This window comes from Rhinatrema bivittatum, chromosome 15, assembly GCF_901001135.1.
Source record: "Rhinatrema bivittatum chromosome 15, aRhiBiv1.1, whole genome shotgun sequence".
In the NCBI taxonomy this organism is placed as follows: Eukaryota; Metazoa; Chordata; class Amphibia; order Gymnophiona; family Rhinatrematidae; genus Rhinatrema; species Rhinatrema bivittatum.
In genome coordinates this window covers 53,316,630-53,329,533 of record NC_042629.1, presented here as the reverse complement: position 1 = coordinate 53,329,533, position 12,904 = coordinate 53,316,630, and the positions used below count along the sequence as shown (strand labels likewise).

The 12,904-nt window shown below is 47.0% G+C and overlaps 2 protein-coding genes across 2 annotated transcripts in view; one reads left to right on the top strand and one right to left on the bottom strand.

Annotated features, from left to right (window-relative positions):
- LOC115076905 (protein-arginine deiminase type-1-like) overlaps window positions 1-1,874 on the bottom strand; it is a 204,821-nt gene extending 202,947 nt beyond the window's left edge. Inside the window, exon 1 of the mRNA XM_029578906.1 lies at window positions 1,769-1,874. The gene's annotated coding sequence lies outside the window, so the exon portion shown is untranslated. The remainder of the gene's footprint in view (window positions 1-1,768) is intronic.
- Window positions 1,875-2,008: 134 nt separating this feature from the next.
- The window catches only part of MORC1 (MORC family CW-type zinc finger 1), a 40,170-nt gene continuing 29,274 nt past the window's right edge, over window positions 2,009-12,904 (top strand). The window contains exons 1-9 of the mRNA XM_029578041.1: window positions 2,009-2,134; window positions 3,518-3,571; window positions 4,081-4,115; window positions 4,352-4,420; window positions 5,966-6,056; window positions 6,524-6,632; window positions 7,417-7,576; window positions 10,476-10,587; window positions 11,652-11,777. Of these exons, the coding sequence (XP_029433901.1) occupies window positions 2,070-2,134; window positions 3,518-3,571; window positions 4,081-4,115; window positions 4,352-4,420; window positions 5,966-6,056; window positions 6,524-6,632; window positions 7,417-7,576; window positions 10,476-10,587; window positions 11,652-11,777 (821 nt within the window). The 5' untranslated portion in view covers window positions 2,009-2,069. The remainder of the gene's footprint in view (window positions 2,135-3,517; window positions 3,572-4,080; window positions 4,116-4,351; window positions 4,421-5,965; window positions 6,057-6,523; window positions 6,633-7,416; window positions 7,577-10,475; window positions 10,588-11,651; window positions 11,778-12,904) is intronic.

Sequence of the window (12,904 nt, the reverse complement as noted above, 5' to 3'; positions counted from 1 at the left end):
ACTGGAGCTTCATCAATACCAGCCCTCGTTCCCCGTGGGTTGAGCCTTTGGGTGCCGGGGCCGGCTGGACTTAGGTGGGCCTCTGTATGTCATCGATGAAGAGATGGTGATCAGCCCAGAGACAGCAGAGGGGAAATGGTACAGTCTTACACTGGACGAAGTAGTGTCCTGGAGACTCGGGCGCCAAAGGAACATAGGCAGACAGGGGCACCCGAGTAAGAGCAGGCCGAAGCCTGAATAGACCAAGTCCAGGAAGTAGGCTGAAGAGGTGTCAAAGAACAGGCTTGAGTCAGGACTGGCAGCAATCTGGAAGCAGTGGCAAGCAAGGCTGAGATCTGAACATGGAGATAGTCAAGCATAGTCAAACGAGGCTGAGGTCTGGGTCTGGAGAGAGGCAACGATGTAGTCAGGCAATGCAGAGATCTGGGTCTGGAGAGAGTCAACGGCATGGTCAGGCAAAGCAGAGGTCGAGGTTCGGAGAGAGTCAATAGCGTGGTCAGGCAAAGCAGAGGTTGAGGTCCAAAGAAGCAATCCAAAGGTCAAAGGACACAGGAAGAATCGCCTGGAGGCAACAGGGAGTGAGGGAACCTGTTGCAAAGGCAAGCTCTGGCTGTCAGAGCTTGCCTTAAATAGGCCAGGCAAGTAACAGCATCCGGGAGTGCCCGCAGCCTTAGTGTGCCGCGGGCCCTTTAAATCAAAAGGAGAGGCACGCATACACGCCTGGGGAATCCCGGAGAGGAGAAGTAATCGGCAGCAGTGTCTCTGCCGTGATATGGGCCCGTGAGGGGGACAGTGGCTGCGTCTCCACCACACCATGAGGTCGAGGACTGCAGGCAAGGCCATGGAGAGAAGGGCAGTGCCAAAGGCGCTCCCTCCGCATCGCGGGGGCAGCGGCAGAAGGTGAGGAAGACCGGCCACGGTTGGTAGTAATACCTGGCAGTATGGATTCCTGTTTTTATGTTTAGTTTGCTTAATTTATGTTGTATTATGACTTAATATTGTATGCTGCCTTAGGAGACTACTGGTTTGGTCAGGAAGGAGGTTTAAAAATTATTTGAAATAAACACACAAAATAAACCAGTCTCTGTGAGCAGTGCAATATTAAAGTAAAAGACATGCATTTCCTTCTGCACTGAGTTACATACAAAGATATAAAAGATGCACATTCCCAATTCGCAAAGTGCAATCACTAAAAGTTTGAAATAAAATTTATTTTCTTCTACCTTTCTCATCAAATTTGTCTGGGTCTCTTTTCTGCTTTCCTCATTGTTTTTGTCTATGTCCTTTTCCAGGGTCTCCTTTCCATTTCTTCTCTCTTTTCCTGCCTTCTTCCCTTCAAGACTCTGACATGCATTTTGCTCCTGTCATCTTATTTTTTTCTCTGCTCTGCCTCTGTCCGGGCATAGCTAGACCCCCTCCTTCTCCAACTCTCTCACCCGCCAGTACTCAGTTTCCCCTCTGTTCGCCTCTCATCTACCTTTCAGCTTTTCATTCCCACTCTCCGTACCTATATCTCCTTTACTAACCCTTTACTATCTACCGTCTTCTGCCCCTCGACCCCTGTCTTTCATCCCCTCCCTGGCCTGCCCTGCCCCTCCCCTGTTCTTGACTCTCTTACTCCCTACCCAAAGTCCCTTCCTCCCCCGACCTTCGTCTACCTACTGTTCAGCTCCAGACTTCTCTCCCTCGCGCTAGAGTAGCACGCCCGCTCCCCTCAGCTAAATCCCACAGTCCCACCCTTGAATCTCCCTCCACTCTGCCCTCGGACCTTCAGACTTCTCCTCCCGGCTCCCGAGCAGCAGGAGACCGCACCCTTCCTCTCCCTCAGGTCCTGTGAGCGGGGAGAGCAGAAAAGTCGGTTGCGCGTGGCCGTGAGCGGGAAGAAGAAGAATCCAACCCGCCTCGCGGACCTTTAAATGCTGGAGCGATCCGATTGGCTGAAGTGAACCTCCCACCCTAGACCGAGGCTGCACGTGGAGAGAGGGGGCGCGGCCTGTGTCCTGGCCCACGTGCCTCCAGCGCTGCCAGAGGCCCCTCCTGTCGTGAAGCGCCCCCGCAGCAGGTGTGCCATGGTGGAGAGGTACAGCGCTCTGTGCAGAGCGCAGCTCACGCTGGACTATCTGCACGCCAACTCGTGAGTGTGTGCCGGTCCTTACCTGCACCCTGTCACCGCCCTGGGGGGGGGGGGGTCTGATCTGTGTACCCTCCCTGCTGTGCTGCTGACCCTGGGGTCTGGGATCGGATCCGTGCACCCTCCCTGCTCTGCTGACCCTGGAATCGGATCCGATCTCCCTCCCTGCTCTGCTGACCCTGGGGTCTGGGATCGGATCCGGGCACCCTCCTTGCTCTGCTGACCCTGGGGTCTGGGGTCTGAACTGTGCACCCTGCCTGCTCTGCTGATCTTAGGGTTTGGGAGCTGATCTGTGCACCATATCTGTGAGCATGAGGTCTGATCTGTGAACGCTTACTATTAAGGCCGAAGTTAAGACTCATTGGGGCCCATTTCTTACCAGGCATCCAGTCGCTCTATCTCAATTACATTCACTTTCGGTTCCCAGACAATTGCCCTGCTTTCCCCCACCTCCAAAACAGGTCCTACCCCCTGCTGTGTAGCTGGGATCTGATCTCTACACATTCCCACTTCTGTGGCTGGGATCCAGTCTGTGCATCTTCCCTGCCCTGAGGCAGGTATTTGATCCTGGCCATGGTATCTTACCTGTGCAGCAGGCAGAACTCCAGTTAAAGCAGGGTTGGTAGCTTTTTGAACGTATGGCTCTGTTGCTGCCTTCTAGGGCTTTTATATGTCTTCTTCTTTCTTTCTATTGTTGTGTTTGTGTGTGTGTATATATCAAATAAAAATAAATAACTTTCACATTCTTCTGAATCTACTTCTTGCAGGGGTTCTGCTAAAGATCAGCACAGCAGCCCCATAAATTAGTGCACTGAACATTATTCTATTTTTTTTCTTTACAAGAGAACACTCTTAAATCAGGTCTGCATGAATACATTTTTCCCTTGCATCTGTTCTAATATTCAGCTGTCTCTTGCACTAATATCCTGGGGGATGCAGGAAATATCCTCCTAGTGGAGGCGGTGAATGCAAAAACAATAACAGAATTCCAGACCAGTGTTAAACACAGATGATCCTTGACTGTCAGTGCATGGGTCGGGGAGACAGAGAAATTACTTATAGTCTATAACAATATAACAGGAGTTAAATTAAAGAAACTTATCCTCCCCTTAAGAGGCCCTTGTGGTAAAGGCTGGCTTGCCCTGAGCTTTTTCCATTCTATGGACGCCCTGTAAAAGCGTCTTTGTGTCCATCAGCATGGCCAGTTTGACAGCTCTCAGGACTCTGCATGTTTCTCATGCTGCTAAAACGCTCGTGGTGAGCGGGGACAGCGCTGTAAAGGAATACAGCATCAATCTTTGCTCCGAGAGCTGGCAGAGTGTGCAGATAGTGTCCTTTATATGACTATGCTCTGTTTTTTGTCTTTTTCCCCCTGAATTTTTATAGCACTACCCATGAATTTCTGTTTGGGGCCCTTGCAGAACTGATGGACAATGCACGGTAAGAGAGCTCTCATGCCATAAGAATACCATATCCCCATAGATAAATGCACACATATAGACAAATGTCATATGTACATGAAAGGCAAAATATATAATAGGTGTCCTACTCGTGGTTCATGAGTGACCAAAGGGGTCGTTAGAACTCCCGAATGGGACAGCCTGGAGTTAGGGAAGTCCCTTCTCTCACGAGCGAGCAGTAAAAGACCCCCGTTCAGTGGGCAGACTTTCTCTGTTTATGGCCCATATTTATCTGAAGGGTTGATTCATGCATTGCTCTCCCAGTTGTAAAGCGTAGGGAGCTCTGGCAGGGGCAATCCAGAAAAAGGGAGAAAGGGAAGGGGGAATGGACACGGGAAAGGCAAAAGCTGCTTTTCTTGTTTGCTGTATCGCCCTGCCTGAGCTCTGGCATTAAAGCTTCAGGTTGCTGGTGAGGCTTCTTCTTCCAGCTGAATCAGGGGGGGGGGGAGGGGTGCGCACCATTCTAACGGTTTTGCGTTTCACTTGCAGAGATGCGGGGGCCACGAGACTGGACATCTTTTCTGGTAAGTAAAGGAGCTGCTTGTGACTCCTGAGATCAGAGGATGACCTCATTAATCAGGACGAGAAGGGCCAGCCTCTCCCCCCCCCCCCCCCCCCACCTGAGCTTGATGTGGCCGCAGAGCGGCTGGTACCTTTTCGGAGTCATTGAGAAAGACAAGGGAGGCTGCGCCTCTGTCTGAAACTATAAACCCGAGAGCTTAATGGATCTAAACAGGTGGGTTTATGTCTTCTTTTACAGTGGACAGTGAAGACCTGCAGGGTGGCTTCACGCTGTGCTTTCTGGATGACGGCTGCGGCATGAGCCCCAGTAAGTTAATTACCAGCGCTCACGTTAGATGAGACGCCATCTAGACCTCGGAGAAACGCCTTCCTCGTCCCATATAATCCGTTGAGTTGGGTACAGTTTGTACTCACGTAGGCTTTTGGTTTCCCCAAAGCTGCTTCTTTGCCTGCAGCGACATGGCAGAATTCAACAGTGTGCAAAACCCGCCCGGGCCCTTTCTAAGGATTTTGACCATACACAGTGCCTCCGTCACCCAAGACCGTATGTCCTCTTGTTTTGAAGATTTTGATATAAACATGGCGCACACACCCAAAAAAAATCTTCTGTGAGGCACCACTGAAAATTTTGAAGGAGTTCTCCCCCCCCCCCCCCCCGGTCACGCCGATGAGTCACCCCGTTCTTTTCTCAGGGTGGGTGCGTGTGCTTTGTCACTGCTGCGGGAGTTGTGCCACCTCGCTGGGCACCGATGTTGCGATGATACGAAGCCTGTGTCACCCTAAAGGCAATGATTGGAGCTGACTTTGGTCCGTGCCTGGAGAACGGCGATCTCTGCCCTGTGATTTTCCTGAAACACTGGAATCCCGATGTTCATGATAAGGGCAGCTCATGTCCAGCCTCGGGGAGGCTGAGAGGTGGGGATCAGAAATAAAACTGTAGACAGAGAGGAGGTTGGCTTAGTCAGTTTGTTGCCTTGTCTAGGTTGCTTCTTTGGATGCAAGAAGGTGTTGAAGACTTGTCTCGGGGTGGGGGGGGGGGGGGGCAGTCTGTAGCAGTATATTTGTTTTTGTCATTAGTGAAATTGACCCTCTTTTGGTCAAATTGGGAAAGTTAAATTGCCCCAGTTGGTCTGGGCCCCTGCCCAGGATCCAGAAGGAACAGGAGTCATCCAGCTCACAGGCCTCAAGATGAGTCTGCAGTCAGTAAAAGGTGAGATATTCTTTTAAAAAATCACTTTCATCATTTTTTTGCAGCTGTCCTGTTTGCTCTTTTAAATGTTAGCCACCAGTTGATTCCATTTTTTCAAGGATAGGCTGACCTAGTCCTGGTTTCAGCTTGTGACCTGCATGGACTTCCCGTCACACATTGCTTAGAGAAATCAGAAGAAGTCCCTCTGTGCAGTGAACAAAACCAGGACCGGGTCCTCTTACCCTGAAAAACTGGACCCGGTGGGTGATCCCGCTCCTGGGAGTCCTCAGACCTTCCTTACTGAAGGCTTTTGCCATAGGCACAGAATAAGGGGAGTGCACGGCTGTCAAAAACCTGGCCCCCCTCATATGTTATATACAGGCAGAGAATAGGAGGCAGGATCCGAGGTAGGGGTCGGGAGGGGGGGGGCAGCAACTCGCAGTTTTTGCATTTTCATAAACTCCGCCCATCGTTCGGGGGGGGGGGGGGGGGAGGGAAGCAGGGGCAGTTCTCTTCCTTTGAAAAGGATGGGTTACGCGCACTTTCCCTTTGAGACTTCATGCAGAGTTCAGGGGCAACAAGTACTCGCAGAGGTTGGAACTATCCACTTGCTTTTGAAAATTGACTCCAGGGCTGTATTTCCATTTGATTTTGGCCTTTCAGAGGAAGCCGTGGATCTCATTTACCTTGGAAGATCTGCTAAACGCACAGCTGGTCTCGGATTCATTGGCCAATATGGCAATGGTCTAAAATCGTAAGTTGCTTTTTTTTTTTTTTTTTTTATTGTAACATAGTAAACTTTGTAAATAATGGCAGATAAAAAACAGTTGGTCCATCCAGTCTGCCCAGTTACTGACCTCCAAAATGTTATGTCCTAAATATCCTTTGGCATTAAATAGTGAAATCAAGGAGGTCCATATTCAAAAGCAATTAGCCGGCTAACTTCTAGACAGCCATTTCCATGTTTTGGGCTGCTGAGAGAGAGAGAGCGAGAGAGAGCTGTGTTGTATGCAATCATCCGTATCACATGAATTTTGGTGCAGATTATTTCTTGTGCTGTTCGTCGTTATTCAGGAATGGCAGTGGAACTCAACTTGATGTCCTTTTCAGCAGTTGCACCTCCCATTTGCTGCCATCAGCTGGGAAGGTTTATACGGCAGCGACGTGGAGTAGTTGGCCATTAACAAAAGAATAATCCTTGGCTTTTTTTTTTTTTTGCAGCGGAGCCCTGCGGATAGGGAAGGATTTTATATTGTTTACCAAAAAGGAAGATACAATGACCTGTCTTCTCTTCTCTCAAACTTTCTGTGAAACGGAAGGCCTTAATGAGGTATGTCTCATTGTGATTAAGGGTCTCATGAGAAGCTGCAAGAGACATATACTCTTAATTGTACCACAGTCCGCAGTGTGTGATACACATTTGCAGGGCCATTGGTCGAGGGAGACAATAAGATGTATTTTGTGTACTGTCCGCTGCATGCCGTGCACCATGTTGTCTTTCTTTTGAGTCCTTGTCTATAGCAGAGCAGGCCTGTTTTGGGTTGCTTTCCACCATATCTTTTAGTTGCATCATTTTTGAAATCCACTGAGTGTAAGGCTTCCCATACCCATACAACTTCTGTCCAGGTCCCCTAAAATAGCGGCTGCGTCTCACTGTTGATGTGGGCAGGGCCCGGGGGGGATACCCTTTCCAGAGCCTCAGTAGCTAGGTGGTTGAGACATTCCCATTGCCCCTTCACGGATAATCTTTTTTCTTCCTTGGACTTTATTTCATTTATTTAAAAGATTTGTAGTATCTTTTCTAATTCTTTCCCATCCAGAAGCTCACCCCCAGACACTTAAAAAGCATCAAGGAACCAAAGCAGTGGCTAGACCAACTTCTCAGTGACTAAGGACACATGGGGGTATCTAAACGACATCTTGGGCCATCTTTGCTAGACATTCTCCGGAGACTTGAATATTACTATAAGCTGCAACACCCCCTTCATTTAGCAAATGTCCTGCACTTTCCTGTACAGCCTGGTATTGACCAATTTATCCAGCCGCTGGCTCTCTAATGAATTATAATTTCATTGTCGTTCTGTAGTGCAAGTCCTTATTTCTGTCTTTCATAGATGGTGGTTCCTTTATCTTCATGGACAAGAGAAACTAAGGAAGCTATTGTGGATGACCCTAAGAAGTATACCTTACAGTTAATGATCTTCTGTAAATACTCTCCTTTTAAAACAGAAGGAGAACTGATACAACAGTTTGATACAATCTATGGAGGAAGAGGTCAGATCATCACTTCGTGTTGTTCGTGTAAAAGTGGTTGTATCTTGATGCAACAATTTGTCTAAAAAGGTTAAAAGTGAAGGCCAGTCCTATGACTTGCCCCAGTGTTCTGGTTGACGAGGTATAGGAATGTTAGAGGCTCAGGGAAGAGCGACATTGGCTCCGGGGGAAAAAAAGGGCATTGGTGGGGGTCAGCCATGGAGATGGCTTCCCCACCTCCAGTGGGCCAGGGGGGAATTGTCCAGCACAATGGTCAAGGGAAAATGGGAACCAAAGAGCTTGCAGCAAATGTAAAAAAAAAAAAAAAGAGGTATTGTTTGTATGTTTTAAAAAGCCTGACTTCTGCTTGTGTGGTTAAACAAGTTTTAGGTGCCAAGTTTCGCTTTCCAGAAGTTAACAGAAGGCCATGTTGTCTCGCCTCCACGAATAAACCAGGAGCCCGTGTTGTTGTACTGACGTTTTAATGGGATCAGGGCTCCTCTGGGCTGTAGAAGTTCAGCTAAAAAAACAAGGCACATGTAAAAGAGCCAATCACCTGGAATTTGATAAGCTGCAGCGCTTTCGTATTTTTTTTTTTTTAATGAAGTAGCCAATTCTAAGTTAAGTCACGACAGATGTACCAGAGCTGCAGCAGAAGCTGCACACCCGAACGCACAGCACGGAGGGTTGCTTCAGAGCCTACCCTAGGAGCTAGTTCTGACATGGAGAGGGAAAAAGTCAAAGATACACTATCAATCTGGTATAATATATATTTAGTGCATTTATCCCCAAATGTTTAACAGTTACCAATAAAAATGTGTAAAATACAGAAAAGCAATGTGCTTGAACAGAGCAAGCTAAAATTATTTGGAGTTCAGGGAAAAGATGAAAGCCTTTTCATACCCTAAGGGTTTTATAATTCAGAGCAGGAGGTGCAGGCTGTTGGGTTTCTCTTGTTTTGTGTGCCTTAGTTTGTGTATTGTTGGCTTACCTTGTTTTGTGATTGACTTTATCTGATGGCTTTTGTGGATTGAAACTGGCCGGGAGCAAGTACTTTGGACTGGTGGGCAAAGCACAATATTTGCAGATAAATAAATAAATAAAATTAGTACTCCTGAGCTGGAGAGAATCGATGGGCATCGAGTTGCTATGTGAAGAGAAGGAGAAAGTTGGAGAACTTGGAAGATCATTTTAGGCACCTGGTTTGCATCCAGTCTGTGCAATATCTGGTTTCCTCTGTGTTATACATGAAACACATTTATGGTGACCCTTTTAACTGGTGTTAGCTGGGCTGTTCAGAGAGGCCTTTAATCTGGCTGTGATAGGTAGCCCCGAGAAGTATGCAGTCAGAGGAGTGGTCCCAGAATACAATGCGGAAGCCGATCCAACGCAGCAGGAATGCAACCAAAACAAAATTAGATCGGTGTCAAGAAATACTTTAATTATAAACGGTAAAAACCAATGCCCGACTCGGGCTGAGTTTCGCCCATACAATGTGGGCTGCTTCAGGGGCAATGTATGTAAAATAACAATGTGAAATAGAAGATGATCATTCAAATGATGTTAAAATCAGAACATCCTCCACAGTAACTATTGGTGCAGCTATAGACAATACATCAGCTTGAGCACAAAGGCTCAGTGCACAGCTTGTGAACTGATTGGCGTCTCAGCAGATCGGGAATCTACTGTATACACTTCCGGTATGCTGAGACTCCAACTTGTGCATTCGTGCTCTTCAATATTGTAAAGTTAAATAAGACTTCAGCGGTGGACAAATACAGTAGAGTCCCGGTCTGCTGAGACGCCAATCAGTTCACAAGCTGTGCGCTGAGCCTTTGTGCTCAAGCTGATATCTATAGCTGCACCACTAGTTACTATGGAGGATTTTCTGTTTTTAACATTATTTGAATGATCATCTTCTATTTCACGTTGTTATTTTACATACATAGCCCCTGAAGCAGCCCATATTGTATGGGCGAAACTCGGCCTGAGTTGGGCATCGGTTTTTACCGTTTATAATTAAAGTATCTTATTTATTTATACATTTTTATATACTGACCTTCCTCAAAAGATATCAAGTCGGTTAACAGTACAGCAAGTGCATCACAGTTCACTCATAGTAAAACGAGCATAAAAACTATAGATACATTACAATAGAATAAAACCTAATCTTAAACACTATACATACATTTAAGAAAATAAAAAACACGTCATAAAATTAATTCCTACCACACATCACCATTATTCTATACATTTTGTCTTCAGCTAGTTCTCTCATAAGTACTTCGACCTTCCAACCAACTTTCTCAGCTCTTAAAAACTCCCTGACTTTCCTGCCCTCCATAAATAACATTACTCATCATAATAATAAAATGATAAACTAAAAACTGGTAAACGTTTTGTAACTTAATAGGCTAGGAAGTGATCAGCAACTGGCTCCAGATGTATCATTAAACACCTGCTCAAATAGCCAGGTTTTTTATCAGTTTTTTAAACTTCTGGAGGCTTGATTCAGTTCTAATATCTAGAGGTAGTGCATTCCAAATTTTTGGGCCAGCCAGGGCCAGGGAACTCTCTGACTGAGCTCAAATGCGCTATTTTTGGGGATGATATTGTAAGCAGTGCTTTCCCTGAGGATCTTAAATTGCGGGCTGGAGTATGGATACGCATCTTGACACCGATCTAATTTTGTTTTGGTTGCAAGCAGAGAAGCACGTCATTCCCATGGCAAGGCAAGGCCATACTCTACAGCGCAATGCCAGCTACAGGCCCGGATGGGATTATGTTGTGGTTTTCGTATTCATGAATGTTTCTCTGTAAATCGCTCAGAATTTTTGGATTATTCGGCACAGCAATCTTTTAAATAAATAAATGAAAATCCTTAAATAACCAAAAGTGAAACGGCAGGGTCTTTTCCCAGGGACCATGGTGATTATCTATAATTTAAAGTTGACGGTCAGCGGAGAGCCAGAGCTGGACATTAGGACAGACACTGCAGACGTTTTGCTTGCTGGGATGATGGACTTCAAGAGGTAAGTGTGAGCATTAGCAAGGGCGTCTGCGGAAAGCCTGCATGCGTTGTACGGCAGAGGCGAAGATGCCGGATTCGGTGTGCTTTGAGATAACGGCAGTTACTGAGGAATTGTCCGCTGCGGGATCCGACTTCAGCGGGGTTCAACTGCCTGGCCTTGGGAGTTAGGCAGCTAAATCAGCCCATTTGGATAACCGAGTCCGACTGTTCCAGAATTTCACAGAAGAGGGCAAGCCAGATGCTTAGGGGTAGGTAGATATTCAGAGAGCTGCCAGATGTTTCTCCTTGTCCAGGCAGTGAGAGTCACAGCTAAATGGCTGATGTTGCAGCCGAATATCCAGTAACACACAGTTATATTTAAGGCAGGGATTTGTGCAGCTGCACTTAGGGGAAACAGATTTGGCTGGTTAGTGCTGAACAATGTACTACCTGGCTAAATTTGAAAACCCTGCCCCTTTTTTTTTTGCCTTGCTAAATTTGTGCGCAGCGATTTTTGTGTGGACAGATTTTAGCCAGATGGCGTTGGGGGGGGGGAAGGGGGATTTTTAACAGGTTAGATTTATGCGGTCATGAGCTGATTTTTAACCACACCAACCTTTTCAATATCGACCCCCCCTTAGTGGTGTTTTAATTTAGTCTTGGAACACTATATTGGTTTATTCCTTATGCGTGACGATGAAAAGTCCGCCTGAACTGTTGAGACATTTCAGGAAATGGTCCATCCCCTCAGCTCGCCAATGGCGGTCCCTAGTCCACAGGCTTAAGCAGACCTGCAAAGTCCTCTGATCTTTAAGTCATCATTTTCAAAGGTAAACCACAGCCCAGCTGGTCTTCGTCCAGACCTCCTTGATTTTGGAAGATTTCTTTCCACTTGTTGCTGTCCTTCAGAGAAGGGCCAGGCGTGTGCTCTGCGGGGACAGCAGGAGATGCATCAAACCAGGGGGGGGGGGGGGCTTTGGGGCTTCTCTCTTGCAGCTGGTGTTTGAATAATTGATCCGTTTCGTAGGCGGGATTCATTTTGCTCTTGAAGTAGTTTGCATTTTTCTTTTATGTTTCTCCTTCAAGGCAGCAGGAGCACTGGTCTCTCAGAGCTTACTCAGCAATACTGTATTTGGACCCTCGAATGAAAATATTCATTCAGGCTGAGAGAGTCGAAACTAAACTCCTGCCGTACAGTTTATACAGACCAAGGTAAGTCGCTTTAACTACTTTCACTGTCATGGTTGTTGCTGTTCCCTGTTTTTTCAAGCAGATGTGATTATGCAAGCGAGAACAGAAAATTGTGTACACGTGATCGAATGTCCTCTCCCCATTTGTGAATGACTGCTTAAAACAAAGGTTGGTCTGTATCAAACACAGCTTATAACACTACTCTGCTCTTTGAACCTCCAAATGTCTTTTTATAGAACAGAGCCATGCACCACTTTATTCTGCAGAGAGCTGTAAAATGTAGTACTCCTAGCTTGAGCTAAAGAATGGCCTATCCCTAGAAATATACACGGATTGAGACACAGTAGCAGTGAGGTAGCTCATCTTGTGAGCTCTTCTGGGGGGAAACTTTCTTTCCCCTCCCAGTGATGAGGCATGAAATGTAGACATTATCTCTCTGTTTCCGCTCAAAAGTCCCACTGTTCGCAGCTCACCACTCACTTCCACAGCCTAAGTCAACCAGGCCTGCATAGAAGGTAACGTACTTCCAGGCCCCGAGCAAACAAGCTGTATTCTTCTGCACGTGTGAGTGGCTGCATCCCTTAGCAGTCTGAGGTTTCTCAAGTGGATATTTCATGGCAGCATCTTGGTCCCTGGGCTTTCCTGGTCCCATCCAGTGTCCTGGCAGCCTTTATGACTGCAGCCTATTTCCCTCATTCTGAGCAGTGTTCTAGCCCCTCTCTCTTCCAGCTCTCTGCCTCTTCCTCTGTTCCTTGCTTAATTTCCTAATTCCACCTGGCTCCCGAGCCAGCATTGCCCACAGGTGGCGTCATCTCCTCTCTGCCTCCAGTGGCTCCTCCAAATCCCCCTCTGGTGGTCAGCTGCCCAAATTTCAGGAAGGGCATGCATGCCTGCATACTGGCTCTTACGCCATGGCTTTAATGCAAAACCCACAGCTACCTCCACACTGGAAAGCAGTGGAAACCTGCTCCCACCCCCAACCCTCTCACCATGCATTACAATTAAACTGAATGCTGTAAACTGTGTGAACAAACCGGCCCAGAATATCTCACTCACTTCCTTGCCTTCTATACTCTGGTTAGAGAGCTCCGATCCTCACAAAAGGCTCTACTTTCCACCCCACTCCTGACTTTTGCCAAATTGAACTG